The following is a 26,527-nucleotide window of genomic DNA, read 5'->3' as shown; positions in this document are numbered from 1 at the left end:
ATTACGTTACTGGGAATGTTACTGTGTTTTGAGTTATTACATTCATGATTTTGTTTTATTAAGACTTATTTCAATGTAGATGATTAATAAACTCAACAGAGGATCTGTCACATTGTCTAGAACGAATCAGAGTTGAGATTGGATACAATCACAGTCACATTTATTACACCAATCAGAACACACAAAAACTAACAGAAATGTATGTGCACTGTTGCCATGGAAATCAACACTGACAGGAGAACAGGGCAGTATTTGATGTCCTCTGTCCCAACGGCTTCGATGGTGGGATTGTGGTAAACATATCAACAACATATCAGTGAAGCATCTGAATACCCTGAAGTAATTATCTTGAAGATGTACTCTTGATGCATTAGTAGATATTTTGTTGATATGTTACATGAAGTAGACTTAAAGGGGACCCACTATGCTAATTTTCAATGTTCACAGTTTTATTTGGGGGGTCTACTAGATTAGATTTACATGCTTCAGTGTTCCAAAATCACATTATTTATCTCATAATGTACATCCATTTCACCCTCTGCTACAGCTCCTGTGTCTCTAAGGTCCCCTACCAACGAGCCCAGTCTGTTCCTACTGGTCAGCGTCCCCACTCTGTTCTGTTTGATCACCCCTATACGTTCCTCCCTGTCTTGCAGTTGGCAGACGGACCCTGAGCAGCCGTAAACACACCTAGTCCTAGTCCCATCTCTGGCCTTAACCTCCGGCCAAAACCGAGTGGTGGTTCTAGACTATTTGAACTGGGGGGTCCGGCTAAGGCCAGTGTCGTCTTTTAAACGTCTACCTTTTTACGTGTGTGTGTGCTTTTATAGCCAGTGTGTTGTTTATGGTACTGTATACAGACAGTAGGAAGGCGCAACTACACATTGAGGGCTAAAAAGTGCCATCAGTGTGTAAGATGTCTAAACTGACTGGCCAGAAAGACTGTGTGAATCTACAGCCTGGAGCTGGATCAAATGAGCCCCATTTAGTCAAGTCATATTTTGTAATATCACCTTTAGATGGTGGCCAACATAAATCCAAAATAATTGAACGACAAGGATGGTTTAGGCTCACTAGCTACACATACCAAAACCTAATCCTAACTCTCACCCTGGTCCTAATCCTAACACTGTAACCAAAATGTAATCAAGTTCAAATCCAGTTGAAGTCCAGTTTAAAGGCGCTTGCCTGGGGTTCTGGGTGTGCGGCACTATAAGTCTGGAGTCCTCATGCTGAAGGTCGGGGAGTGCAGGAGACACAGAGAACACAGGGGACGCTGAGCGAAGACCTCGGAGTGGGAGCATGGAACACACTGACTGTAGCAAAGATGAGGTTTCAGGCTTTCGGTTTCCCGGCTGACTCAACATAACGACACTGTGTGACTCCAGTTAATGCGTAAAGAATCCCGGTTCAACCTGTAGGGTCACACGATCTCTGTGACCCCGGTGCACTCATCAGGGTTTGTGTCTTTGGCGAGCAGTTATGTTAGCAGACACGCGTGTCATCGTTGGGGCCCAACTGCAGTGGAACTGGACAGACGACAGGGCTACTATAATGTGCAAAACTACAACGTGCAGTAATAGACTCTGGCAAATCTATCTACGGCAGCACAGCTAAAAGGAAAGAGCCAGAAGGAAACACGGGTGTGAGGGCACCCTGGAACATCAGCGCTCCGCCACACTCCGTCAACAAACTCGAGTGACAAAAGAGAGGTGAAGTGACAGCATCATAACATCCCAGTTTACCATGATGCTCAGTGCCCACAGACCTTCAGATCTACACCTTTACCTAAGATGGGAAGTAGGTAATAAAATACCTGACTGTACATTAGTACATTACTGAACATTTCCTTAATTTGCTGTGAATAATAAATCTAGAGGGGATGACATTCTGAACAGCCATGCAACGTTGCGTGGTGTCGGGAGCCTGGTCGACAGGTGAACTGTAGTTACATCTCTTCGCCTGTAGAGGGCATTATTACAGTACGTATTCAGTGAGTTTTATATGAACCCAAATTAAAATGAATGGAAATGAAACTTAGAAAGGAAAAATTTATGAACGAGCACTTTTTAGCTTTATTGTTTTTGTCAACTGTTAAACTATTAAAGACTACCGTGGCTTCGGAGGTGCTGAGTGCTGAAGTGCTGAAGTCAGTAGTTTGATGAAGTGGGCAACAAACACTGCAATTTGTCAATTTTAGTCATTTGTCTTTTTTTTTTTTTTATCAACCACTAAAAAGAAAAACCCTGACATGTATGTAACAAATGAACACTTATGTACACTTCACAAAAACTAAACACAGTAAATTAAAGTTCAGTTTATTCCTTCAATGTTTTCACATAATAAATAATACAAAAATATGAGATATTAACTGTTACAATCACCAAACAAAACGCAAAAAAGTTAAAATTAGAAAGAGACACAGGTACTCTGGCTCCTCGTGAGATGTCTGGGCCCCAATTTCACTCTCTAGTCCTGGGTCTAGTCTACGTCTAGTCGACACACCCCCTCAGCCAGTGGGTCACCTGCACGTCAGCTGCGTGAGACCTCCAGGACGTGTGCAGGTGTGTAGATAAGCACAGAACGCTGACGGTTTGTCCACAGGACAGGAGCTGAGTACCTCTAATCAAAAGGACCGCGTGTTGTAGCGGTCATCGCATCGCTAAAAGATTCTCCCAAACTAATCGTCTTTCTAAGACAAGGCCCAGGAGTGACCCATAAGGAGCTCCGTAAAATGAATTAGAAAAATGTTTTCATAAGTGTGAAGACTCAGGTGTGGTCTGATCTGAGATAGGAACAGTAGCACACAGTACATTACAGGTTTTGAGTCACATGGGTTGAGTAGGGCAAAAATTTACAATGTTAAAAACACTCAAAACACAAAACAGTTTGAGACATGCCATATAAACCAGGGACCAGGGACACAGAGTTCAGTGGTCTGGCATCTCCCAGCTTGATGAGCTAACCTGACCAACTCATCAGTGTTTCCAGGTTTAGTGAGTGTGTTACCAGACGTTAGCCAGCCTGGTGTACAGTGTTAAATGCATGGTGAAACAATAAAAGTGGTTCTGTCTCTAGTAGTGTGTGAAAACTCCATAAACTTTACAGTGTAAGTAACACGGTAATGTTTCTAGTGTAGTGCCACCAAACTCCACACAATCACGAGCACCTCCTGAGAAAGATAATGTCCTGCCTTTCAGAAACCTGACGTGGAACGTCTCAATCATGTCTCACTGTGAGGGAACGGGTTTGTAGCCACTCCCTCCCTCCCCGCAAACAACCTTCTTCCTGTCCGCATATTACCCAGAATAACGGACTGAATCAGGAACTACACTACCAGGGTACCTTGTGCAGATTGTGAGACTCGCAGTGGTTAGTAGACCGCCCTCTAGTGGTTAGCACAGTCATCGCATAAAAACAGAAAATACGCCCATAGTCATGGGCCCACTTTGAATTATTATTATTATTTTTTTAATCACATACCACGCCCACACCCACACCCACACCCACATCCACCCAATAAACCCTCCCCTCAGACGTCTAGTTGTTTTGGTCCCGCATTTCAGGGCAGGCTCGCTGTCTACTCTTCTGTCTTCGTTTCTGCCATCATCAGGACGTCTTCTGTGTCCACTCTGCGGAGACATCCAGGACACTTCTCATCCCATTTCTTCCTTTTTGATGCATTCCTCCACTGTCAGGGGTCGTCTCAGTGTGAATGGTTAAAGTTCAGAAGTCAGACCTCACTAACTGGTAGCTCCACATCGTCCAAGTCAGGAGACGGGGGAGGGGCGTCATGCATACCAAAACTGCTGCGGCGTCGCCATGGAGACTCGTGAGTCACTTGGAGAGGTGGGTCTCTTGCAGTGACAGGCGGGCATGTTGCCGGGGCAACGGCAGTAGACTCATGAAGTGCTCGCTGTCCCACGCAAGGCCGCGTGGCACCACGGCATTCTGGGTAGGCTGGCAAGGCGGGGCTGGTCTTCCAGGGGGCAGAGCCAAACGAGTGTGTGTAGTAGAATGAGGAGGAGCCAACGCCATGTTCCTGGAGAGAGAAAAGATCGTCTCAAATCAGTGAGCTCGTCTCACCACGTACGCTTTGCCACGGCTACATCAGAGACACATCACATCGAACTCAAGAATCTTGTTTCTGAGCACAACGGGATGAGACAGCAGCAAGAAGATGGTCAGCAGCAGAGGAGTTTTAGGTCTGGGCAGGCGAGGGGGGCAGCTTCAGGCAGCAGTGCCCAGTCCAACAGTGACCGCCTGGCACGGCAACCGCCCTTACTGGACAAACCGGGCAGAGACAGGACGTCACGACATCAGGACATTGGCCGAGAGGCAAAAGTAACCCGATTCAAGGTTGTTTGTAAACACACCAGTTAAGAAAAAGCAAGTTTCTGAGCACAACGGTTTGTGAAAATGTGCGTCCACGACTTAATGAGTTATTAACATACAGGAGACTGCGTAAACCAGTGTGTGCCGTAGGTTTACCTGCATAAACAAGTTATTGACAAACATAAAAACAGGTTCGTTAGTCCAGCAAAAGCAACAGGCAAGGCACAAGAGGACACACGTCTCGGTCCATCGGGGAGACGTTTACGGAGCGCCGGCATGCGGGGTCCATTTGTGAGGGTTCCTTCTGGTCTCTGAGGTGCTTACAGTCCCACATACCACGTCACTGCATCTTTAAAGTGCTGCGAGAGGGGCCACAGAGACCGGATAACGGGGGGGAGTGGGCGGAGACTGGATAACGGGGGGAGTGGGCGGAGACTGGATAACGGGGGGGGAGTGGGCGGAGACTGGATAACGGTGGGGAGTGGGCGGAGACTGGATAACGGTGGGGAGTGGGCGGAGACTGGATAACGGTGGGGAGTGGGCGGAGACTGGATAACGTGGAGGAGATTGGATAACTGGGGGGCGGAGACTGGTTAACTGGGGGGGAGTGGGCGGAGACTGGATAACGGGGGGGAGTGGGCGGAGACTGGATAACGTGGAGGAGATTGGATAACTGGGGGGCGGAGACTGGATAACTGGGGAGCGGAGACTGGATAACTGGGGGGGAGTGGGCGGAGACTGGATAACGGGGGGAGTGGGCGGAGACTGGATAACGGGGGAGGGGGCGGAGACTGGATAACGGGGGAGGGGGCGGAGACTGGATAACGGGGGGAGTGGGCGGAGACTGGATAACGGGGGGGAGTGGGCGGAGACTGGATAACGGGGGGGGAGTGGGTGGAGACTGGATAATGTGGAGGAGATTGGATAACTGGGGAGCGGAGACTGGATAACTGGGGAGCGAGCGGAGACTGGATCACTGGGGGGGAGTGGGCGGAGACTGGATAACGTGGAGGAGATTGGATAACTGGGGAGCGGAGACTGGATAACTGGGGAGCGGAGACTGGATAACTGGGGGGGAGTGGGCGGAGACTGGATAACGGTGGGGAGTGGGCGGAGACTGGATAACGGTGGAGGAGTGGGCGGAGACTGGATAACGGTGGAGGAGTGGGCGGAGACTGGATAACGGTGGAGGAGTGGGCGGAGACTGGATAACGGTGGAGGAGTGGGCGGAGACTGGATAACGGTGGAGGAGTGGGCGGAGACTGGATAACGGTGGGGAGTGGGCGGAGACTGGATAACGTGGAGGAGACTGGATAACTGGGGGGCGGAGACTGGTTAACTGGGGAGCGGAGACTGGATAACTGGGGGGGAGTGGGCGGAGACTGGATAACGGTGGGGAGTGGGCGGAGACTGGATAACGGTGGGGAGTGGGCGGAGACTGGATAACTGGGGGGCGGAGACTGGTTAACTGGGGGCGGAGACTGGTTAACTGGGGAGCGGAGACTGGATATGTGGAGGAGTGGGCGGAGACTGGATAATAAATGGGGTAATGGAGTCTGGATAACGGGAATGCAGTGGTGTGGCAGGAGGAAACTGTAACATCTTAAATCATTAACTACACTCAAATGAACTATTAATAATTAAAATGTAAAAACTGGTTGAGAAGCCACTTGGCAGCCGAGACAAAAGCAGAGGAGAGGAGACCCAAAGCTGAGGGGTAGTGGAGGTGTGTTGGTGCCGCTGTCCAGCAAAGCAGGTTAAGCAAGTGTTTGTGTGACACTGGTCATGCTAATACTGCTCCAACACCTGTAACTGTAGTGTTTGTGTATTACATGTGTTATTTGGTTATTTCTTAAATGTCAGCATGAGATGAGCATTATAGTGTATGGTGTGTGTGTGTGTCTGTGTGTGTGTGCGCGCGGGCATGCCTGTGAATTGCTTATCTAAGCAAAAAGTGGCCCGAGGGGGAGGGGCTAAAGAGGGCGGAGCTCACATACGTGCTGCCTCGAGTGACATATGGCATGTACCTGTGAATACATGGACTTGAATGTCTTCTGACCTGATACATCTGCAACAACACAGCGCACGGCCACATTAGAGGACATGAGAGAGCGAGTGTGTGTGTGAGTGAGTGGGAGATAGTGTGACATCTAGAGAGAAGTGGGTGTTCTCAAACGTAGTATGATATATTCAGAATACTGAGATCTGTGACTCCCGAACCCAACACTGCAGTCAGCTGGACATTAAGCCGTGCGCGCGCGCGTGTGTGTGTGTGTGTGTGTGTGTGTGTGTGTGTGTGTGTGTGTGTGTGGTAGAGAGCAAATGAGTAGGCCAGTGTTACGGAGAGTGATAAATGGCCCCAGTAAAGAGTCCTTTATCTGCACTAAAATGTGCCTCAGTGTTGAATAAGAACCTTCCCTAGTGGACGGACGCCCCCACCCCACACCCCTACAACGTCTGGGTGTCCCCCACACTGTGTCACACTATCTGCATTCTAGTAGATTATAAATCTCTACATTAATACACACTGAAATAATGGGCTAATGGGCTAATACACTAACACACTAATCCAGAGTTCAATTTCATGACCAGAGAATTGAGATTTCAAACTTGGGATGTGTGTGCATGCATGTGTGTGTGCGCGTGCTTGCGTGTGTGCATGTGTGTGCACGCACATGCGTGCGTGTGTGTGTGTGCATGCATGTGTGCAGCACACATGCAAGAGTGTGTATGCGTGTGCGCGTGTTTGTGTGCACACGCATGTGTGTATGCACAAGCGTTCGTGTGTGCGTACGCAAATTTGTGAGAGAGAGTGCGTGAGCTCATGCGCGTGTGCGCGCGTGTGTGTTTATGTGAAGTCATGCGTGTGCGTGTGAGAGTGTGTGTGTGTACATACAGGTGCAGTAGCTCTCCCAGGGCCCCTCTGAGCCACTATGGCCCCTGAGATGGCTTTAATCCAGCTGTGCATGTCTTCAGGACTGTCCGCCTGGACACGACAGCACGAGAGGCCGAGAGAAACGCAACAAAGACAGATTATTTTACACGGAATCTTTAAAACTAGAATGACCGCACATCTCCAGAAGTAAGAAAACCAATAGTATAGAAATGTTTGGATCACATTTTCATTGATCAAATTTAAGAGTCCTCACCTGTACATAAAATGTTCTTGATGTGGTGACAACTTCAAAGAGGTTGTCTCGCATCAAAATATCACTGCAATAAAACAAAAGTGAAAAAGGCCACTGTATATTTTCAAACCACCACTCAAATAAGAAACTGATAACCGCTCTGGTAACTGCTCTGGTAAGTGTATTAACCCATTATTTCTGTGTGTATTAATGTAGTGACTATTAGTCTGCTAGAATGCAGATATGTGTGTATTAAGAATCTGTAGTCTAGTTGAGGTGTGGCGACACAGGCGGCGTGGAGGTGTGAGGACACACCTGTGTTTACATTCCTGGGCTTTATGAACCTCTTTAAGGGGGATCATTCGCAGGGGCTCCTTCTCCTGTACAGACAGAGAGCGAGCGAGAAAGAGCGTCAGAGACCAAACATGGATACTGACTCCCAGCGCAGCAAAGGACACGGATACTGACTCCCAGCGCAGCAAAGGACACGGATACTGACTCCCAGCGCAGCAAAGGACACGGATACTGACTCCCAGCGCAGCAAAGGACACGGATACTGACTCCCAGCGCAGCAAAGGACACGGATACTGACTCCCAGCGCAGCAAAGGACACGGATACTGACTCCCAGCGCAGCAAAGGACACGGATACTGACTCCCAGCGCAGCAAAGGACACGGATACTGACTCCCAGCGCAGCAAAGGACACGGATACTGACTCCCAACGCAGCAAAGGACACGGATACTGACTCCCAACGCAGCAAAGGACACGGATACTGACTCCCAACGCAGCAAAGGACACGGATACTGACTCCCAACGCAGCAAAGGACACGGATACTGACTCCCAACGCAGCAAAGGACACGGATACTGACTCCCAACGCAGCAAAGGACACGGATACTGACTCCCAACGCAGCAAAGTACACGGATACTGACTCCCAACGCAGCAAAGGACACGGATACTGACTCCCAGCGCAGCAAAGGACACGGATACTGACTCCCAGCGCAGCAAAGGACACGGATACTGAGTCCCAACGCAGCAAAGGACACGGATACTGAGTCCCAACGCAGCAAAGGACACGGATACTGAGTCCCAACGCAGCAAAGGACACGGATACTGAGTCCCAACGCAGCAAAGGACACGGATACTGAGTCCCAACGCAGCAAAGGACACGGATACTGAGTCCCAACGCAGCAAAGGACACGGATACTGAGTCCCAACGCAGCAAAGGACACGGATACTGAGTCCCAACGCAGCAAAGGACACGGATACTGACTCCCAACGCAGCAAAGGACACGGATACTGACTCCCAACGCAGCAAAGGACACGGATACTGACTCCCAGCGCAGCAAAGGACACGGATACTGACTCCCAGCGCAGCAAAGGACACGGATACTGACTCCCAGCGCAGCAAAGGACACGGATACTGACTCCCAACGCAGCAAAGGACACGGATACTGACTCCCAACGCAGCAAAGGACACGGAGTGGCACTCACAAGGTCAGATTTAAAGTAGCTGATCGAGTTCTCGTCCAGAAGGAAGTATCTTCTTTTCCACGTTTTCATCTGATACAACACAGAGACAAAGAAAATATTACATATATACAACAGAATTACCTTCTGACCATCCTACAATCACACATACACAGAGAACATACGCCTTCATACATATACACACACCCCAACACTGGGCTCCACATCACGGTCCCCTGAACAGCACGGCTCCAGGCCGTCCCCACATCGCAGGCCCCGCACAGGTTCCCCGGATCACAAGGTCCCCACCACGGCGCCCCCCGGACAGCGGGTAGTACTCACCACAGCGCCCTGTTTCACACAGTAGCCTGCCTTGATCACGCCCTGTTCCTGGGCGGCTCGGCACAGGGGACCATGGGGGCGTCTCAATGCCTCCTTCTCTTTGCTGGCTGTCTGTCCGTCATCCCCTTCCTGCTAAAGGGCAGCAGAAGTGTAAGGAAGCGCGCGTGTGTGTGTGTGTGTGTGTGTGTGTGTGTGTGTGTGTGTGTGTGATACCTGTGTGCGTGTGATGATAGGCACTCCCCCTATGATGTCTGTACGGTAGGAGACTTGCTTTTTGCTGCCTTGAATATCGGACACTGCCCTCTGACACTGAGAACTATGGACCACATCGGATGACTTGGGCACCTTGAGAGAGAGAGAGAGAGAGAGAGAGAGAGAGAGAGAACTTGCAACTGTCAGCAGGCAAATGAGTCACAGGTGTAGGACAGCGTGGGACAGACAGTGTAGGAGAGAGAAGGAGAAATATCCCTTCATACAGTAATTATGAACGAAACAACAGCTTCCTATTAAAGCGGTGTTGGTAAACAGGTGTACCTAAAGTCCTCAGTCTGTGAAACACTACAGTCGCTCTCTGCCCGGTGTGGACAAAGCTGCTCACATCGGCATGTGCACACACTAATAGCTGTGACAGTGTACAACTCCCCCAACAACGCTGTACCCGTTCACACGGTACTGCCACATCTCATCATGTCCGTTGCCATGGTTCCTCCACAGTACTGCCTGCTACAACAGTACCACCACATCAGTGTCACAGCTGGGTCGAGAACGTTCTGGTGAATATTCTAACGTCCAGTCAGAAGTGATCTTGTGGGTAAATTGTGTGGCAAATTGTGCACAGTAACAGACACACACACACACACCCGGAATTCAGAAACTCTTACAGTTATTTTAGTGGCGTTGTTGAGTGCGTTGACCCACTCTACAAGGTCCTGCCGGTCATTAGCCTGTAAGAAGAACTTCCTCATTCCTGCATTAATGACTAGAGAGAGAGAGAGGAGAGAGAGAGAGAGAATGAGTGTATAAATGAGTAGAGGTGAAGTGTGTTGTCATGAATCAAATGTTCATTGCCATGCTAGTCTCCAAATTTAACACCCGACCCAGAATGTGTGTGTGTGTGTGTGTGTGTGTGTGTGTGTGTCTTTTGCCTGGTGTTCGGGGGTGATGTTTATTTACCCAATACACTGATGTTATCAGTTAATGAAAGATTCGGTTTAACCTTAAATAGTTCAGACGTGAGAAATGTCTGCAAAATGTGAACCACGGGTGTAGGTATCTGCACACAAGGTCAGCGCGCGCACACACACACACACACACACACAAACACACACACACACACACACACACACACACACACACACACACACACACACACACACACACACACACGTGCGCGCGCATACATAGAGGACACCAGAGTCGTTCCACTCACTCCTTGCTGGCCATGTGATGACACATCAGTCACTGCATCTACACAGTCCCACACACTTACTGAACAGACCAGTCACTGTATCTACACACAGTCCCACACACTTACTGAACAGACCAGTCACTGCATCTACACACAGTCCCACACACTTACTGAACAGACCAGTCACTGCATCTACACACAGTCCCACACACTTACTGAACAGACCAGTCACTGCATCTACACACAGTCCCGCACACTTACTGAACAGACCAGTCACTGCATCTACACACAGTCCCACACACTTACTGAACAGACCAGTCACTGCATCTACACACAGTCCCACACACTTACTGAACAGACCAGTCACTGCATCTACACACAGTCCCGCACACTTACTGAACAGACCAGTCACTGCATCTACACACAGTCCCACACACTTACTGAACAGACCAGTCACTGCATCTACACACAGTCCCACACACTTACTGAACAGACCAGTCACTGCATCTACACAGTCCCACACACTTACTGAACAGACCAGTCACTGCATCTACACACAGTCCCACACACTTACTGAACAGACCAGTCACTGCATCTACACACAGTCCCACACACTTACTGAACAGACCAGTCACTGCATCTACACAGTCCCACACACTTACTGAACAGACCAGTCACTGCATCTACACAGTCCCACACACTTACTGAACAGACCAGTCACTGCATCTACACAGTCCCACACACTTACTGAACAGACCAGTCACTGCATCTACACACAGTCCCGCACTTACTGAACAGACCAGTCACTGCATCTACACACAGTCCCGCACACTTACTGAACAGACCAGTCACTGTATCTACACACAGTCCCGCACACTTACTGAACAGACCAGTCATTGTATCTACACACAGTCCCACACACTTACTGAACAGACCAGTCACTGTATCTACACACAGTCCCGCACACTTACTGAACAGACCAGTCACTGCATCTACACACAGTCCCGCACACTTACTGAACAGACCAGTCACTGCATCTACACACAGTCCCGCACACTTACTGAACAGACCAGTCACTGCATCTACACACAGTCCCGCACACTTACTGAACAGACCAGTCACTGCATCTACACACAGTCCCGCACACTTACTGAACAGACCAGTCATTGTATCTACACACAGTCCCGCACACTTACTGAACAGACCAGTCATTGTATCTACACACAGTCCCGCACACTTATTGAACAAACTAGTCACTGCATCTACACACAAATAGCTGCATGAAGTGTTACTGACACACACTTCTCTGAAGGAAAATAATGAGAAACCGTCGTTTTAATGAAATTCACTCTGGGTAAAACTCTGATATTTATGAAAGGTCTGAAAGTAAACTAAACTTCCGAGCAGGCCGAGGTGAGTCAGACAAGGCGTGTTAATATCATCACTATTCACTGCTCAGTGGAAAATAACGTTCCGTGTCGCGCTGTCCTCTGGAAGTATAAACAGTGGTTATTTCTTACGGAGTGTTTAGGAAGTCAACACACACCGAAGCAGAACTCTGCTTTTGGTCGTTGCTTGGTAGCATCACTGACCTGCGGAGTAACATGGAGAGAAGGCGTAACTGAGCTGTGCACTACAGTAACACACCTCAGCTTCATTGTTCCTAACTAAAGGGCATTAAGGATAAATTAACTAGTAACTCTGCTATGCTGCAATGTTCACAGACAAAGTTCTTATACAGAGTTCTTATACTTTAACATGTCTTTTTGAATACATTCAGTAAATGAACTGCAGTGCTGCTAAAACATGTACAACCCTAAAGTAAAACTTACTTTGGAAATGTAGGTGAGTTTCAGTGAGCCCACACATTCAGTCCCTACAGGCAGATTCTGAAAGAAAACCCAGATCACAAGAATTACCAACCACGAGAATAACTAGCTAAGATGAAGCGATATTACAGCTAAAATAAACAAACATGAGAACTCACTTAAAGGAAATTAAGCACAGATTAGCAATGTAACAACACAATTCATTTTATTTTAAATGTACACACACACACACACACACACACACACACACACACACACACACACACAGGTGTGTTGCAGGTGAGAGGTTCAGTGCAGGTGTGAGGTGTGATACAGGTGTGAGGTATGCGTGAGGTGTGATACAGGCGTGAGGCGTGAGACAGGTGTGAGACGTGAGACAGGTGTGAGACGTGAGACAGGTGTGAGGCGTGAGACAGGTGTGAGGCGTGAGACAGGCGTGTGGTTCTCACCTGCGGGTTGTCCATGTACCACACCAGGCTGCCCTGCTGTGTGTCCAGCAGGAAGTACCGGCGCAGGAACCGGCCACTGTTCTCCAGCTCCTCGATGTCCAGGAAGCCACAGACGCGGTTGTGTCGATCCACGTAAGGCATGGCTCTGCCCCCTACTCATCCCCCCTCCGTCTACACCAGCCCACGGCCGCAGCAGGACGGACAGACAGACAGACGGGCACGTCCGGAGACGCCTGCATAACAAAACACCAGGAGGAACAGGAATACTGTTCTCAGTTCTGCCCCACTTCATTCCATGTGTCAATCGGAAACGTAGCGCTGTCACTCAACAGCGATAAGATAACAGAATACAGGGTTAACGATCAGCACGACACCAGCATTTACTCGACATCAGAGTTGAGCAACAGAGTCAAACAATCAGACATCGCTGACGCACTGAATCAACCGACAAAGAGGAACCACAGCACTAAATAACCGGATAGGTCAAAAAATCACGTAAAATCAGTAACAAAGTGCTAAAGTCAATCGATGGAGAGTGTGAGCAGTGTCTCAGCCTGCTCTGCTGTCCAAGAGAAGACACTGCTCTTCATTCTGCTCTGTGCACGAGACAGAGACGTTAACGGCGAAGCATAAAGAAATCACCAGACGAAGCTTGTGACCCAAACAAGGCCTGGTGTGTCCTCGGCCGGAGAGAGAACAAGGCTCGCCATGAGTCACCCCATCAAAGGCTGCACAGAGCTCTGAAGCACAGAGCTGGCCCTTGTGTTCTGGGGTCAGGCAACAGCTCAGCCTTGCGACACTGGAAAGAACGCAGAGTGCCCCAACCAGAACGTGGAGGAAGTGAATTTATCTGCCAAGTGGAGACTAAGCCCTGCAGCTGTAACCATCTGCACAGGATCGGACTGAGATTTACCCGGCACACCTGACGGAGTCTTCATACAGCACCTGGGTATTAGGAGCTAAAACGGACCAGGGAGCAGGTCCTCAACGACTGAAGCAGTGCGTCAAAATGAGAGACCACGATCAGGTGTGCGGAAAAAGGTTTCTCATTGGCCACGTTTTTTGGAAACCACTGTCAGGCCGAGCTGGGTAAAAACGCCCTAAAACGTCTTAAATGCTGATGTTCATGTAGTCTATAACACGGTGCCTGGTCCATCTGATATCGATTCTTTGGTCATTATAGAACACTGTTTAAATCACTTAAGTAATTGTCTGATTACCGACACCAATTACTTAATGAAGTGCTAATCACCTGTAGCACAGCCATAAGATTAGTTATTTTATAGATTACAGATTTACAGTTATTTTAATACCAAGCAAGGGGATGTGAACTTTTTCACAATTTAAGCAAAAACACATACAAAGTAGCATATCTTTATGACATATTCTTTACTTGTATACTTGTTTTATAGTGAATTATACCAAAGGCTTGTTCCTATCTTGTAACCAGGCTAGTCTAGAGAGAATAATATAAACATTATAACCTGACCCTGTTCAGTAACATCCAAGCAGCTGATGAATCCAACATATAAAAAAAAAATGTACAGGGGGGGGGGGGGGGGGGGGGGGGGGGGGAAATAAAAAATTGATTGAGATCTATCTATCTATCTATCTATCTATCTATCTATCTATCTATCTATCTATCTATCTATCTATCTATCTATCTATCTATCTATCTATCTATCTATCTATCTATCTCTCAATCTTAGCACTTATCATGATGAACTTGTATGAATGTTGGGCGGCTGAGAACCGTGCGATCTGTCTGGTTTGTGAACCAGACAGATGTTAACTCCTCCCTCCAATACCTGCCCACAGCCTCATCCTCTCATCCCACCACTCTCCGTCTGAAGCTGGGAGACCACCAGACAAGTCTGGTCTTGTCCTACTCGCGTCTCCCTGGCCTTGTCCTATTCTGGATCATCTACGTTTCTTCACACTCAGCCTCCTACGTTGACACAAAGGGACTTGCTGTTTAGCTGGGGTGACATCCCAAGAAACAAATTACAGAGCAGAGCAAAAACCACAAGCCACTGAAAACTCAAACCCTTCACAGCCCACTGGACCTGCAGAGAGATGAGGACAGACAGATGGAACAGTACTACTAAACCCATCACCTGCACTTCCTAGTAACATCCACTCACTGGTGAAAACTGTGAAAAACAGAGGTTCTCCACATCTTACCAGACGCTCTCTGCATGTCGACCTGTTTGAACTGGGTTATTTCACTGAAATTCATTTATTCAGCCATCAAGCTGAATGCAACTTCCTCTCTGACAGTCTCGTGCAGAACACAATACTGGCTTTAGAAACGTCAAATTCAACGTTAGGGCTGACTAATCAACAAGTGTGCATGTAAAGATTATTTCCTGATAGGTAACGGAGGTTCAGTAATTAATCTTGGCTCTTATTTGTTCAGGCTCAGAGTGTAATAGATAACTGGACAGCTAGAATATTTACAGTTCAACAGCATCAGATAAAATCTGTAATTGGAAAGTTATGACAGTACAAAATGTACCATTTCACTTCCTTAACCTCATTTTAACAATCTCAGAGTCTGAGTGCCAACGAGGGATTTATTTGTGCCTTTATTATTACATTGAAAACATTTATGTGGACACACAGGTCGATACATATGAGCTGCACTTTGGATCTCCGTTACAGGGATTCAGACATCCATAATTTAAACCCTGCTTGTTACAGACAAACAAACACTCAAGCACCATCTTATGAATGTGGGGGAATGCACTGAAAACATGTACCGAGGCATCATGTAGAAACAGGCACCAACATCTATCATATCTCAAGCTCAAACGGTACAATAATGGCACTGTTCATCAAACAAGATATTCCAGGCTCAGTCCAAGAACCAAAGAACACATCTCTGCGGTCTGACGGCCACCTGTATGAGAAAAGGGTCATCTGACTGCATTTTAACAAGAATTAATAACAGTTCTGACTCAAAATGGCTCCTGGCTTGATTCATGTGACTATCAAGTTGTCAAGAACATACAATTCCCCCCCCCCCCCCCCCCCCCCAAAAAACAAACAAACATATGAGCAATGAGATCAGAGTGAGATGAGCATCGACCCACACTGACCCCTGCTAATAAAAATATTATCTTGTATTCTTGTCATTGTTCTATTGATACGGGCAGGTGTTAGGAAGGACACTTTTTTTTCAGCGAGTAATGTTAATGCTGTTTCTTGATTTCCAGTTCAGCTGGATGGCTTTCTCTGCGGTGGTTATGGGTATGAGAAGTGCTCTACTGTATTCCATAAACTACAAGCCCTTCGTAATAAATGCTGGATGTGTCAGATTAAGCTCTTTAATAGACACCGTGGCTCAAAACTGCAATAACCAACTACCGAGGTAAAGTCAACGTAGGTGATCCAATCTGAACACAAAGCAGACATAGACTACTATATAAGCATCTGGAGCGGTGGGCGAGTTTGTGTTAAGACAAGACAACTAATGTACGCTTGTGTTAAGTCTCTGATAGCAGAGCGATGGCCCACAGCTCGGGCATAATAATCCTAACAGCACGCAGTGACAACACACCATACGATCACTGAACAATCTTGTAACAGCACTGAAGTTCAGCGAGAAAAGCCCGAGGAAGCCTTAAAACACTCAATCTGTGAATCTCACGCATGGCGAGATATTTTTGTATTCTAGCTACCCAGCAAAAGTGAAGATTAAACGACTACTTATTCAAGTTAGATAGCTAGATATAAGCCTAACCCTATATATTAACCCTAACCCTTAATATAACCCTAGATATTAACCCTAGCCCTAGATATAACCCTAGTCCTAGATATTAACCCTAACCCAGAAATCGCTATCTTGCCAACATTTGAAGTTAGATACACTGGGTAGCTACAATGATCATGATCTAGAGAAAGGACATAAACATACGAACATGTTAGCTAACGCTAGACAAAACCGAGATTTGTTGTATTCAGGTTCAAGCAAAAATATTCAAGCAACAAGTGTTTGGCAGAAAAGGAAACTTGCCAACACTGGATATGTCAGCGTTTTCAGCTAAGCTAGCTGTCTGAACAACTTTAGCTCGGTACTGGAAACGAAGACTAACTGGAAAATCTCACCCGAGTAGTATGTCTTCTGCTGGATGGAGTACGCTAAGGGCTCGCCAGCGCTCAGATATCTACAGATATTCAGGTAGGAAAGACGACGGCCGGGTTCATCAACGCACTCGAGATTTCCGTGCTGGTTTAAAGTGAAGCCCCAGAATTTAGCTCTCCTCGAGTCTAACTTCACCGCCCTAGGACGGCTAGGCTAGGCTAGGCTAGATACGTTATGTACACTAGGCTAGGCTAGGCTAGCTACTTTATCTACCCTTCCCCTTGGGTCGCCTAGGCTAGGCTAGCTACGTTATCTACCCTGACCTAGGTTGGCTAGGCTAGGCTAGGCTAGCTACTTTATCTACCCTGCCCCCTGGGTCGGCTAGGCTAGGCTAGCTACGTTATCTACCCTGACCTAGGTTGGCTAGGCTAGGCTAGGCTAGCTACATTATCTACCCTGCCTAGGTTGGCTAGGCTAGGCTAGGCTAGCTACGTTATCTACCCTGCCTAGGTCGGCTAGGCTAGGCTAGGCTAGCTACGTTATCTACCCTGACCTAGGTTGGCTAGGCTAGGCTAGGCTAGCTACATTATCTACCCTGCCTAGGTTGGCTAGGCTAGGCTAGGCTAGCTACGTTATCTACCCTGCCTAGGTCGGCTAGGCTAGGCTAGGCTAGCTACGTTATCTACCCTGACCTAGGTTGGCTAGGCTAAGCTAGGCTAGTTGCCCTAGCTCACTTCAGTCAACTCACGGCATTGGTTAAGAAACGGAAGTGGTTTTATGTCATGTATTCTATTTTTTTTTTCCTTCAAATGTGTAATTTTCTTTAAATGATGCCTGACAAATGTCTGGTATAGCGGTATTTGATGGTTCAGCTTGGGGAAAGAGAAGAAACCTCGGATGCCTCTGAAAGCATTAATCACAGGGTGAAGCCATATAATACAGTTCATGTTCTACAGTTCATATAATACAGCTCATGTTATACAGTTCAAATGCAGCTAATACTATACAGTTTATATAATGCAGTTTAATATTATACAGTTCATATTGTTAATATAATGCAGTTCATGTTATACAGTTCATATAGAGTTCATATTATGTAGTTTATATAATACAGTTCATATTATACAATAAATATAATACAGTTCAAGTTATACAGTTCATATAATACAGTTCCTGTCATGCAGTGCATATACAGTTCATAAAATACAGTTCATGTTATACAGTTCATGTTATACAGTTCATATGCAGTTCATATTATATAGTTTATATAATACAGTTCATGTTATACCATTCATATAATACAGTTCCTGTTATACAATTCATATACAGTTCATATTATATAGTTCATATAATACAGTTCCTGTTATACAGTTCATATTACATAGTTCATATAATACAGTTCATGTTATACGGTTCATATAATACAGTTGATTATACAGTTCATGTTCTACAGTTCATATAATACAGTTCATGTTATACAATTCATATAATACAGTTCATGTTATTTAGTTCATATACGGTTCCTCTTATACAATTTATATAATACACTTCATGTTATACAGTTCATATACAGTTAATAGTATACAGTTCATATCATACAGGTCCTGTTATACAGTTCATATACAGTTCATGTTGTATAGCTTTTATAATACAGTTCATGTTATACAATCCATATAATACAGTTCATGTGATACAGTTCATATACAGTTCATTATGCGGTTTATATAGTACAGTTCCTGTTATAGTTCCTATATAGTTAATATTATATAGTTTATATAATACAGTTCATGTTATACAGTTCATATACAGGTTTTTTTTATACAATTTTATACAGTTTTTTATACAGTTCATATAATACAGTTCACATTATATAGTTTATATATATATATATATATATATATATATATATATATATATATATATATATATATATAGTAATAATACAGTTAATGTTATACAAATTCATATTATACAGTTCATATTATGTGGCTGTTGGCTCTGCTTTATTAAGAGGGTCCTCACGTCTTTAAGTTACTGAGCCGTCCATACTGATTCACCAGTTATCTGATGTGACTGAGTTTGGAAGGGTGGTGTGTTTGCATTAAAATGAATCACATTTTTACAGTTAGATATAAGCAAATTTGTGATAGTGTTTACTACTCATATAATCATCTTCTAACTTGTAGGATTCCTGTCAGAAATGAACGTCCACCATGTCTAAGCTTCTGCCGCATGGTGGCTTGTAACAAAATCGTACTGCTAAAGCAGCTTTTGCGAAATGGCGGATCCTTGTTTTCTTTCACCCAGATTAGGAAAAAAAACTATTTCACTTAGTTTAAACGAGAATTGATTACACAGCTTCAGTTGATTCAAATGCAGTAGGTAGTGCTGTCACAAGGAGCGAAATATCAGCCCAATTCTTAAGTCCTTACATTACCAGTAGGGCTGTATTACCCAGTCGACTTCAAGGTATTACTACAGGTCTACACACTTTAATGCTGTAGGACTGGCATGTCTGATGTGCTATAGTGTTATGAGCCAAACAGGAGTGTTAGGTCATTAGGGACTAGTCGGATAATCCTGACCAAGGTAAAGACTAAACTTGTAGCATTTAGCTGTTTTTAAACGCAAGCAGTTGTCAGAGAATATTATGAGAGCTTCGACACTCCATGCTATTAAATCTATACTATCTAAACATATTTGGCTAGGCTTTTGGCTCAGTTTAAACATTGACATTTTCAGAACTACAATGCACTTTATTACTTTTCATCGTTAATTTATTCTGTCTTTATTTTCATCTTTTATAGATTACCTTATTGGATTGCCTGCCTGTTTTAGGATATTCTCTTACCTGTCCCCCCCCCCCCCCCCACACACATACTCTTTGTGTAAAATGTGTAGGGATACACAAAGTCAAAAAGTAGCCCCACACATGGTAAATACCAAAATATCCTTTTGCAATATCAACATGAACATTAGGACAGCAGCCCTCCCGGGACACTGGCCCCCCCATGGACACCGGTCCCACTGGACACTGGCCCCCCATGGACACCGGTCCCACTGGACACTGGCCCCCCATGGACACCGGTCCCACTGGACACTGGCCCCCCATGGACACCGGACCCACTGGACACTGGCCCCTCTGCCCTGCTCAGTAATTCATTCCTGAATTACATTCTGTTTGGTTTTCTCAGTGCAATCTCGTTGTATGCGTGATTCAGCATGAAGGGTCACATATTTTATATCCTCTTATAAAGCGACATGTTTGATTTCTCTGGAGTTGTAATAATCATGGGAAGGTTCTCGTCTCGGACAGTGTGTAATGGGTTATAAAAGTGTGCATTACAATACTCACCGTAATATACACTGTAATACACACCTGAGCAAACAGAGCTCTCGGCACAGCAGGTACACACATTTAAAAACGTCTGCTACCTTACACAATGTCCTCCTTCACTTTACTACTGTTTAAAACATTAAACCACTCACGAGTTTTGTCTCTCTGGTATTTTCATCTTGCTTTAAAATAAACATACTTAAAAATATTCATGTGAGTAAAATATGCCAACATGGGGAAATTTCAAAGCATATTTATAGGGTATACCAAATTTTATTTTGACATTAAACCAAACTAATGAATTTGACTATTATTTCCTCATGACTAAGAGCCAACTTGTTCATACTGCCACTCTATGGTGCTAATAATCACAAATTAAGTTATTTAAAAAAATGCAATATCTTGGGTTCTGTGTTTGTGTCTACTGTTGTGTAGACATGAATGCTAATGAATATTGACAGAGAACATTAAATAATACAGCAGTGTCTTTCCCACACTATTGATGCACTGTGACTCATTTACAGAGAATTCCAGGATCCGCACGGCCATAAGGAAATTTTTCTCGCTTAGTGTGGGTATATAAGCCATGTAGCCTCAAGGTTTGACACAAGATTCGACACAAACATGAAGCTGGGCATCGTATCAGCTCTCCTGGGCTCGCTCCTGGTGGAAGTCACCTTTACAGGCAAGTTACCTTCCCCTGCAATTCAAGTTTCAGATCATGTCAGAATCTATAAAAATAATATTAATAGTGATTCCTCAAGACTAGGAGTGAGTGTGAGCCACAGTGGCGTTCATACCATGTGTGTTCTTTCTATTTCAGCAACATCGTGGCCATGGACAACAGGTATACATCACGACGGCTGAAGTCTCTTGCCTCTTACTGACCTCTGACCTATAGTTGCTCTGTGTAGACCAGTACTGAAGTGTGTGTGTGTGTGTGTGTGTGTGTGTGTATGTCTCTCTCTCTGCTAGCCTATGATTCTTGCTGGGGGAACTGTGGATTTTACCTTAGCAGCTGTTCGTGCACCACGGGCTGTGTGTACAACGGAAACTGTTGTCAGGATTTCAATGGTACGGCATATATATATAAATTATTTCCCTATTCGCCCTCCTCCGGTCGGTCTCTTTTTCCTTCAAGCTCGGGTGCTCTCCCAGAGGTCTCCCACGACTGCACTCCTCTACTCAGAGATCTCAGATATTGTTCCTGGGATCTGCTGCTGCAGTTCTCCCAGTGTGGGGGCTCCTGTTACCATGGGAACTTCTGTTGCCTTTTACCCCCACATCTTTTCCAGCTCTTTTCTCAGCCCTTGGTATTGTGTGTGTGTGTGTGATGAAGGACTTCTGTCTGTGACATCCTCTTTCTCCAGAAATCTTATATGCTTATATTTTCTTTCTCACCATCGTAATTATATATAAAAATGTTTAATGTTTAGATGTATTTAAATGCTTGGAAGTCTGTGAATAAAGCTAAAATAATCTATGCTTACCACATAGATAGATAACTGGCCTCACTTTGGGGTCGGGTAAACCTCTGTTTCTAAAGCTGCACATATATTTTAAAGAACAAGGATTTCAATGAATTAAATTTACTTTTTAAAGATTTTAAAGATTAAAGATTTTCTGAAAAAACTATCCAGAGCTTACAAAAAGTAAGTATATGGCTTAAAGAGAACTTTTAACCAGGCAAAGAGGGACCATGGTCATAGAACATCTCAGGTTGGTAGGAAGAGACGGTGAAATATGAATTCAGATAAGATGCTGACATCTCACTGCTGTCTCTCACAGCTTACTGCCATCAGACAACAGAAGACAACAGAGGAACACCAACCCCATCGGGTAGGTTTCTTCTGGTAAGACTGAAGACTGAAGGTATTTTGACTGGAATATGTTTCGAATATGTGTAGAATGTGTTACTTTGTTTTAGGTGTAGTTGGATCATGTGGTGGTTACTTTACCCAGTGGAGTGGTGAGTTTGCGAGTCCCCAGTACCCCAGTAATTACCCGAATTACGCCCACTGCTCATGGCGGATACAGAGTCCAGGGACAAAGATTATATCCTTGACATTCACTTTTGTGAGGTAAGCATTTGTCAGGTATGTCAGGTGTGTCATGTAATGTCAGGAATGTCAGGTAGGCCCTCTTTCACCTCTAACTGATCCCACTACGTAGCTGAGTTTGACTGGGTATCAGAAAGAACAGCTGTTCTTTAATGTTCTTTAAATGTTTTTGTTTGTTCCATGTTTAAGCGTGGAGGGAAGTCCACCATGCAGACACGATGCCATTCAAGTCTACGATGGCCCGTCAACGTCCTACCCTTTACTGGGAAAGCTGTGCGGAAGCCAACTGAAGGAATTCCGCTCCAGCAGGAACCAGCTGACTGTGGTTTTCTCCAGTGACAGCAGCGTGTCTGGGAGGGGTTTCCGCGCCCACTGGCTGTTTGTAGGTGAGCCAACAACGCCACAAACATAGCACCAAGCCCTGTCCAAGGAAATGAACCACTTCCTCTCCTCCGATTGATTTTTTCAAATGATTTTACTCATGTGTGATTTTTTTTTTTAGATCTACGCTTAAGAACAAATGTTTATGTTTAATCACATAAATACGATAATACAGAGTAATAACCGTCAGTGTATACAACATGATAACATGTCAGAATGTGCATATAATGACATTGTGGAGCAATGTGTCTCTCGCTAAACATACCACAATACACTCTTGTTCATTCTTCAGTTTAAAAGTCATTTAGGTTAACGAAGGTGTCAAGATGTTTTTAATGTGCTTTCTTCTCCGGTTTTCTATTTTAAGAGTGCTAATGTTGAATACTAACGTCGCCTGCACATAACGAGTGCGGAAATATTCTTATTAACTATAAAATCAACTCAGAAATGTTTGTGTTTCATGTTGCTGCTGATGAGTTGTTGTTGTTCGAGTTGTTTCCTCATTGTTGTGTGTTTTTGTTTAATAGGCACCAGCACTCCCGTGACACCCACAGGTACATCTGTGATTTGGAATTCTCCGGAACATGTGCAGAGCTCTTTTAATTTTTTTTTTACTCCGTTCGTCATGTAAATGTGATTCAGTGTGATTATTTACCCAGTGGAGATCACTGCTCACAGATGCACGTCACTTAGCATAATGATAAGAACTTTGTTCAGAGAATCGGACTGCTGCAGTTTGCCTGCCCGTCATACCACAACTGTGCCGTGGGAGTTACTGTTGGTGGTGGCAATAATACTGCTCTCTCTGTATTAGTGCTGCCCTCCTGTAGGTGGAACTGTGGCAACTACTTCAGCAGCTGTTCCTGCTCCAGCTCATGTCTTTACAACGGAAACTGTTGCCATGACTACTACGGTGAGAGAAGGGCGAGCTTTAAGCTGAACTGACGGATGGAGGTGACCAAGCCGACCTGTTATGTTGACCTTCTACTATTTCCTCTCTCACAGATTACTGTTACAGCACAACAGACATTCCTGAAATTACAACAGGTAACTCGTCTCAGCTACAAGTACGGAAATACTCCACATACTCCGAAGTCTCAAATGCAGGTCTCAGGCAGTAATAGAGCTCAGTGCAGTAAGATTACCTTCACCTGCAGCAAGCCGAGGGTTTCAACTCCACTGGGGTCTCGTGTTGAGCTTTAAAATCTATTTTGGTTTTTGCAGATTCTAGAAGCTGTGGGGGTCGTCTGTCCGGCTCCGGGTCCCTGACCAGCCCCTTCTACCCAAACTATTACCATGACAGAAGCAACTGTGAATGGCAACTGTCTGCCCCAGCGGGACAGCGGATCTTTCTCTCTTTTGTAGACCTTGAGTGAGTGACCGTTCTTAATACTACTAGGGGCTAACATCATGGCTCCTGATAAACGTCTGACTTGCACCTTTAATGTCACATTGTTCTGTATGTGACGGAGGAAAACGTGTTGCATGTTACTGCAGAACATTCTGGTCTTCCAAATGTCTGAATGCAGCCTTAGATTCAGGAGCACAAGGACAGAACCTTTAGAGTGTAAGGACAGGTCGTTAAGATTATTGATGTGTGTGTGTGTGCGCTCGCGCGCGCATAGCCTGGAGCGCTGCTGTAGCTGTGACTACGTGCGTGTGTACGATGGGCCCTCCACCAACTCCCCTCTGCTGGCAACGATGTGCTTCAACGACACGCGGCAGAACTTCCACTCCTCCTCCTCAAACATGACTGTGCTGTTCAGGAGCGACATTTCTGTGGTCGCCCGGGGTTTCAAGGCCTTGTTCAGCAGCTCCCTGCCCTCCAACCTAGGTAAGATCAGCACAGAGCCTACAACTGCCCCTCACACACGGGTAAGATCAGCACAGAGCCTACAACTGCCCCTCACACACGAAGATCAGCGCAGAGCCTACAACTGCCCCTCACACACGAGTAAGATCAGCACAGAGCCTACAACTGCCCCTCACACACGGGTAAGATCAGCACAGAGCCTACAACTGCCCCTCACACACGGGTAAGATCAGCACAGAGCCTACAACTGCCCCTCACACACGGGTAAGATCAGCACAGAGCCTACAACTGCCCCTCACACACGGGTAAGATCAGCACAGAGCCTACAACCGCCCCTCACACACGGGTAAGATCAGCACAGAGCCTACAACTGCCCCTCACACACGAAGATCAGCGCAGAGCCTACAACTGTCCCTCACACACGAGTAAGATCAGCACAGAGCCTACAACTGCCCCTCACACACGAGTAAGATCAGCACAGAGCCTACAACTGCCCCTCACACACGGGTAAGATCAACACAGAGCCTACAACTGCCCCTCACACACGAGTAAGATCAGCACAGAGCCTACAACTGCCCCTCACACACGGGTAAGATCAGCACAGAGCCTACAACCGCCCCTCACACACGAGTAAGATCAGCACAGAGCCTACAACCGCCCCTCACACACGAGTAAGATCAGCACAGAGCCTACAACTGCCCCTCACACATGGGTAAGATCAGCACAGAGCCTACAACCGCCACTCACACACGAGTAAGATCAGCACAGAGCCTACAACCGCCCCTCACACACGAGTAAGATCAGCGCAGAGCCTACAACCGCCCCTCACACACAGGTAAGATCAGCGCAGAGCCTACAACTGCCCCTCACACACAGGTAAGATCAGCACAGAGCCTACAACTGCCCCTCACACAAGAGTAAGATCAGCAGAGCCTACAACTGCCCCTCACACACAGGTAAGATCAGCACAGAGCCTACAACCGCCCCTCACACACGAGTAAGATCAGCACAGAGCCTACAACTGCCCCTCACGCACGAGTAAGATCAGCGCAGAACCTAATGTGTATATATTTTGAATTATAAATAAAATATATGATTAACAAATCTTTTAAAACAGCATTTAGAGTGCATGTCTCACTAATATGACTACTAATATTAGTAATTACCTTTCACCAGCAATTCAAGGCCAAACTATTTTGAAATAAGGAAAGCAGTGTGTAGCTGTCTCGTATTACGTCTCGATTCTTTTGGGTGCGCGAGGTTCTCTGACTTGCCGCGTGTCTCTGGGTTCACTCGAGCCGCTCTTGTCGTGCAGGTCACGTCAACTGTTCTTCTGGCAACATGACCATCGTGATCCAGAGGTCATACCTGAGCTCACTGGGGTTCAGCTGGCAGGATCTCTACCTGGACGACCATCACTGCATGCCCTCCAGCGTCGGCTACGACGTGTCCTTCAGCTTCCCGCTGAACATGTGCGGGACCAACAAAGAGGTAATGGAACGCAAAGCGGCAGGCGAACACCGGCAGCACAGCAGGACTGTCCCGAACCTCCTCTGACCTTCTGGTCCCCTTTCTCCTGTCTCAGATCAGCAACGGGCACGTCGTCTACACCAACAATGTGCGGGCGGCGCACTCTCAGTCTGGCGAGATCACGCGGCAGACGCAGTACTTCCTGCTGCACGTCAGCTGCCACATGGAGCGGGACACCACGGTGGGGAACCTGTACCAGGCCCAGGAGGTGGCCAACAGCACCATCACGGGCGTGGGACGCTTCAACGCCACCATGCGCTTCTACCTGTCCAGCAGCTTCTCCTACCCCGTCCTGGAGTCCCCGTACGTGGTGCAGCTGAACCAGTATGTGTACGTGCAGGTGCAGCTGACCAGGCA

At 46.2% G+C, this 26,527-nt stretch overlaps 2 protein-coding genes across 5 annotated transcripts in view; one reads left to right on the top strand and one right to left on the bottom strand.

Moving 5' to 3' along the window:
* Nucleotides 1-2,216: 2,216 nt before the first annotated feature.
* plekha1a (pleckstrin homology domain containing, family A (phosphoinositide binding specific) member 1a) lies at nucleotides 2,217-17,257 on the bottom strand. 4 transcript variants are annotated; one of them, XM_026996244.2, is made up of 12 exons: nucleotides 17,073-17,257; nucleotides 12,963-13,195; nucleotides 12,517-12,573; nucleotides 12,231-12,276; nucleotides 10,158-10,255; nucleotides 9,490-9,621; nucleotides 9,277-9,408; nucleotides 8,959-9,027; nucleotides 7,779-7,843; nucleotides 7,485-7,548; nucleotides 7,232-7,321; nucleotides 2,217-4,042 (listed from the first exon to the last, which is right to left on the bottom strand). In XM_026996244.2, exons 2-12 carry the CDS (start codon nucleotides 13,101-13,103, stop codon nucleotides 3,734-3,736), a joined length of 1,203 nt encoding a protein of 400 aa, XP_026852045.1. In that variant the 5' UTR covers nucleotides 13,104-13,195; nucleotides 17,073-17,257; the 3' UTR covers nucleotides 2,217-3,733. The 4 variants fall into 4 exon arrangements, with proteins under 4 accessions (XP_026852045.1, XP_026852046.1, XP_026852048.1 ...); XM_026996246.2 differs by lacking the exon at nucleotides 17,073-17,257 and adding an exon at nucleotides 6,363-6,403 and having other exon boundaries at nucleotides 3,740-4,042; nucleotides 12,963-13,588; XM_026996245.2 differs by lacking the exon at nucleotides 17,073-17,257 and having other exon boundaries at nucleotides 9,277-9,405; nucleotides 12,963-13,588.
* Nucleotides 17,258-20,916: 3,659 nt separating this feature from the next.
* The window catches only part of LOC113568071 (deleted in malignant brain tumors 1 protein), a 6,987-nt gene continuing 1,376 nt past the window's right edge, over nucleotides 20,917-26,527 (top strand). Inside the window, exons 1-13 of the mRNA XM_035533001.1 lie at nucleotides 20,917-21,071; nucleotides 21,210-21,233; nucleotides 21,362-21,460; nucleotides 22,175-22,225; nucleotides 22,314-22,467; nucleotides 22,636-22,832; nucleotides 23,355-23,381; nucleotides 23,642-23,740; nucleotides 23,833-23,874; nucleotides 24,052-24,199; nucleotides 24,453-24,661; nucleotides 25,956-26,131; nucleotides 26,226-26,527. The exon at nucleotides 26,226-26,527 is cut by the window's right edge and continues 90 nt beyond it. Coding sequence (XP_035388894.1) covers nucleotides 21,011-21,071; nucleotides 21,210-21,233; nucleotides 21,362-21,460; nucleotides 22,175-22,225; nucleotides 22,314-22,467; nucleotides 22,636-22,832; nucleotides 23,355-23,381; nucleotides 23,642-23,740; nucleotides 23,833-23,874; nucleotides 24,052-24,199; nucleotides 24,453-24,661; nucleotides 25,956-26,131; nucleotides 26,226-26,527 — 1,589 coding nt within the window. The 5' untranslated portion in view covers nucleotides 20,917-21,010. The remainder of the gene's footprint in view (nucleotides 21,072-21,209; nucleotides 21,234-21,361; nucleotides 21,461-22,174; nucleotides 22,226-22,313; nucleotides 22,468-22,635; nucleotides 22,833-23,354; nucleotides 23,382-23,641; nucleotides 23,741-23,832; nucleotides 23,875-24,051; nucleotides 24,200-24,452; nucleotides 24,662-25,955; nucleotides 26,132-26,225) is intronic.

Source organism: Electrophorus electricus, chromosome 13 (genome assembly GCF_013358815.1).
Source record: "Electrophorus electricus isolate fEleEle1 chromosome 13, fEleEle1.pri, whole genome shotgun sequence".
Lineage (NCBI taxonomy): Eukaryota > Metazoa > Chordata > Actinopteri > Gymnotiformes > Gymnotidae > Electrophorus > Electrophorus electricus.
The sequence above is the reverse complement of the archived record's forward strand: the minus strand, read 5'-3'. Positions and strand labels throughout refer to the sequence as shown.

What these genes read in the sequence shown, in the direction of transcription:
- plekha1a (XM_026996244.2), bottom strand. Translation starts at nt 13,103, where the DNA reads ATGCCTTACGTGGATCGACACAACCGCGTCTGTGGCTTCCTGGACATC. An exon ending in CTATCATCACACGCACACAG is followed by an intron (nt 9,409 to 9,489) that starts GTATCACACACA and finishes GCTGCCCTTTAG; the next exon opens with CAGGAAGGGGATGACGGACA. An exon ending in CAAGAACATTTTATGTACAG is followed by an intron (nt 7,322 to 7,484) that starts GTGAGGACTCTT and finishes TGTCGTGTCCAG; the next exon opens with GCGGACAGTCCTGAAGACAT.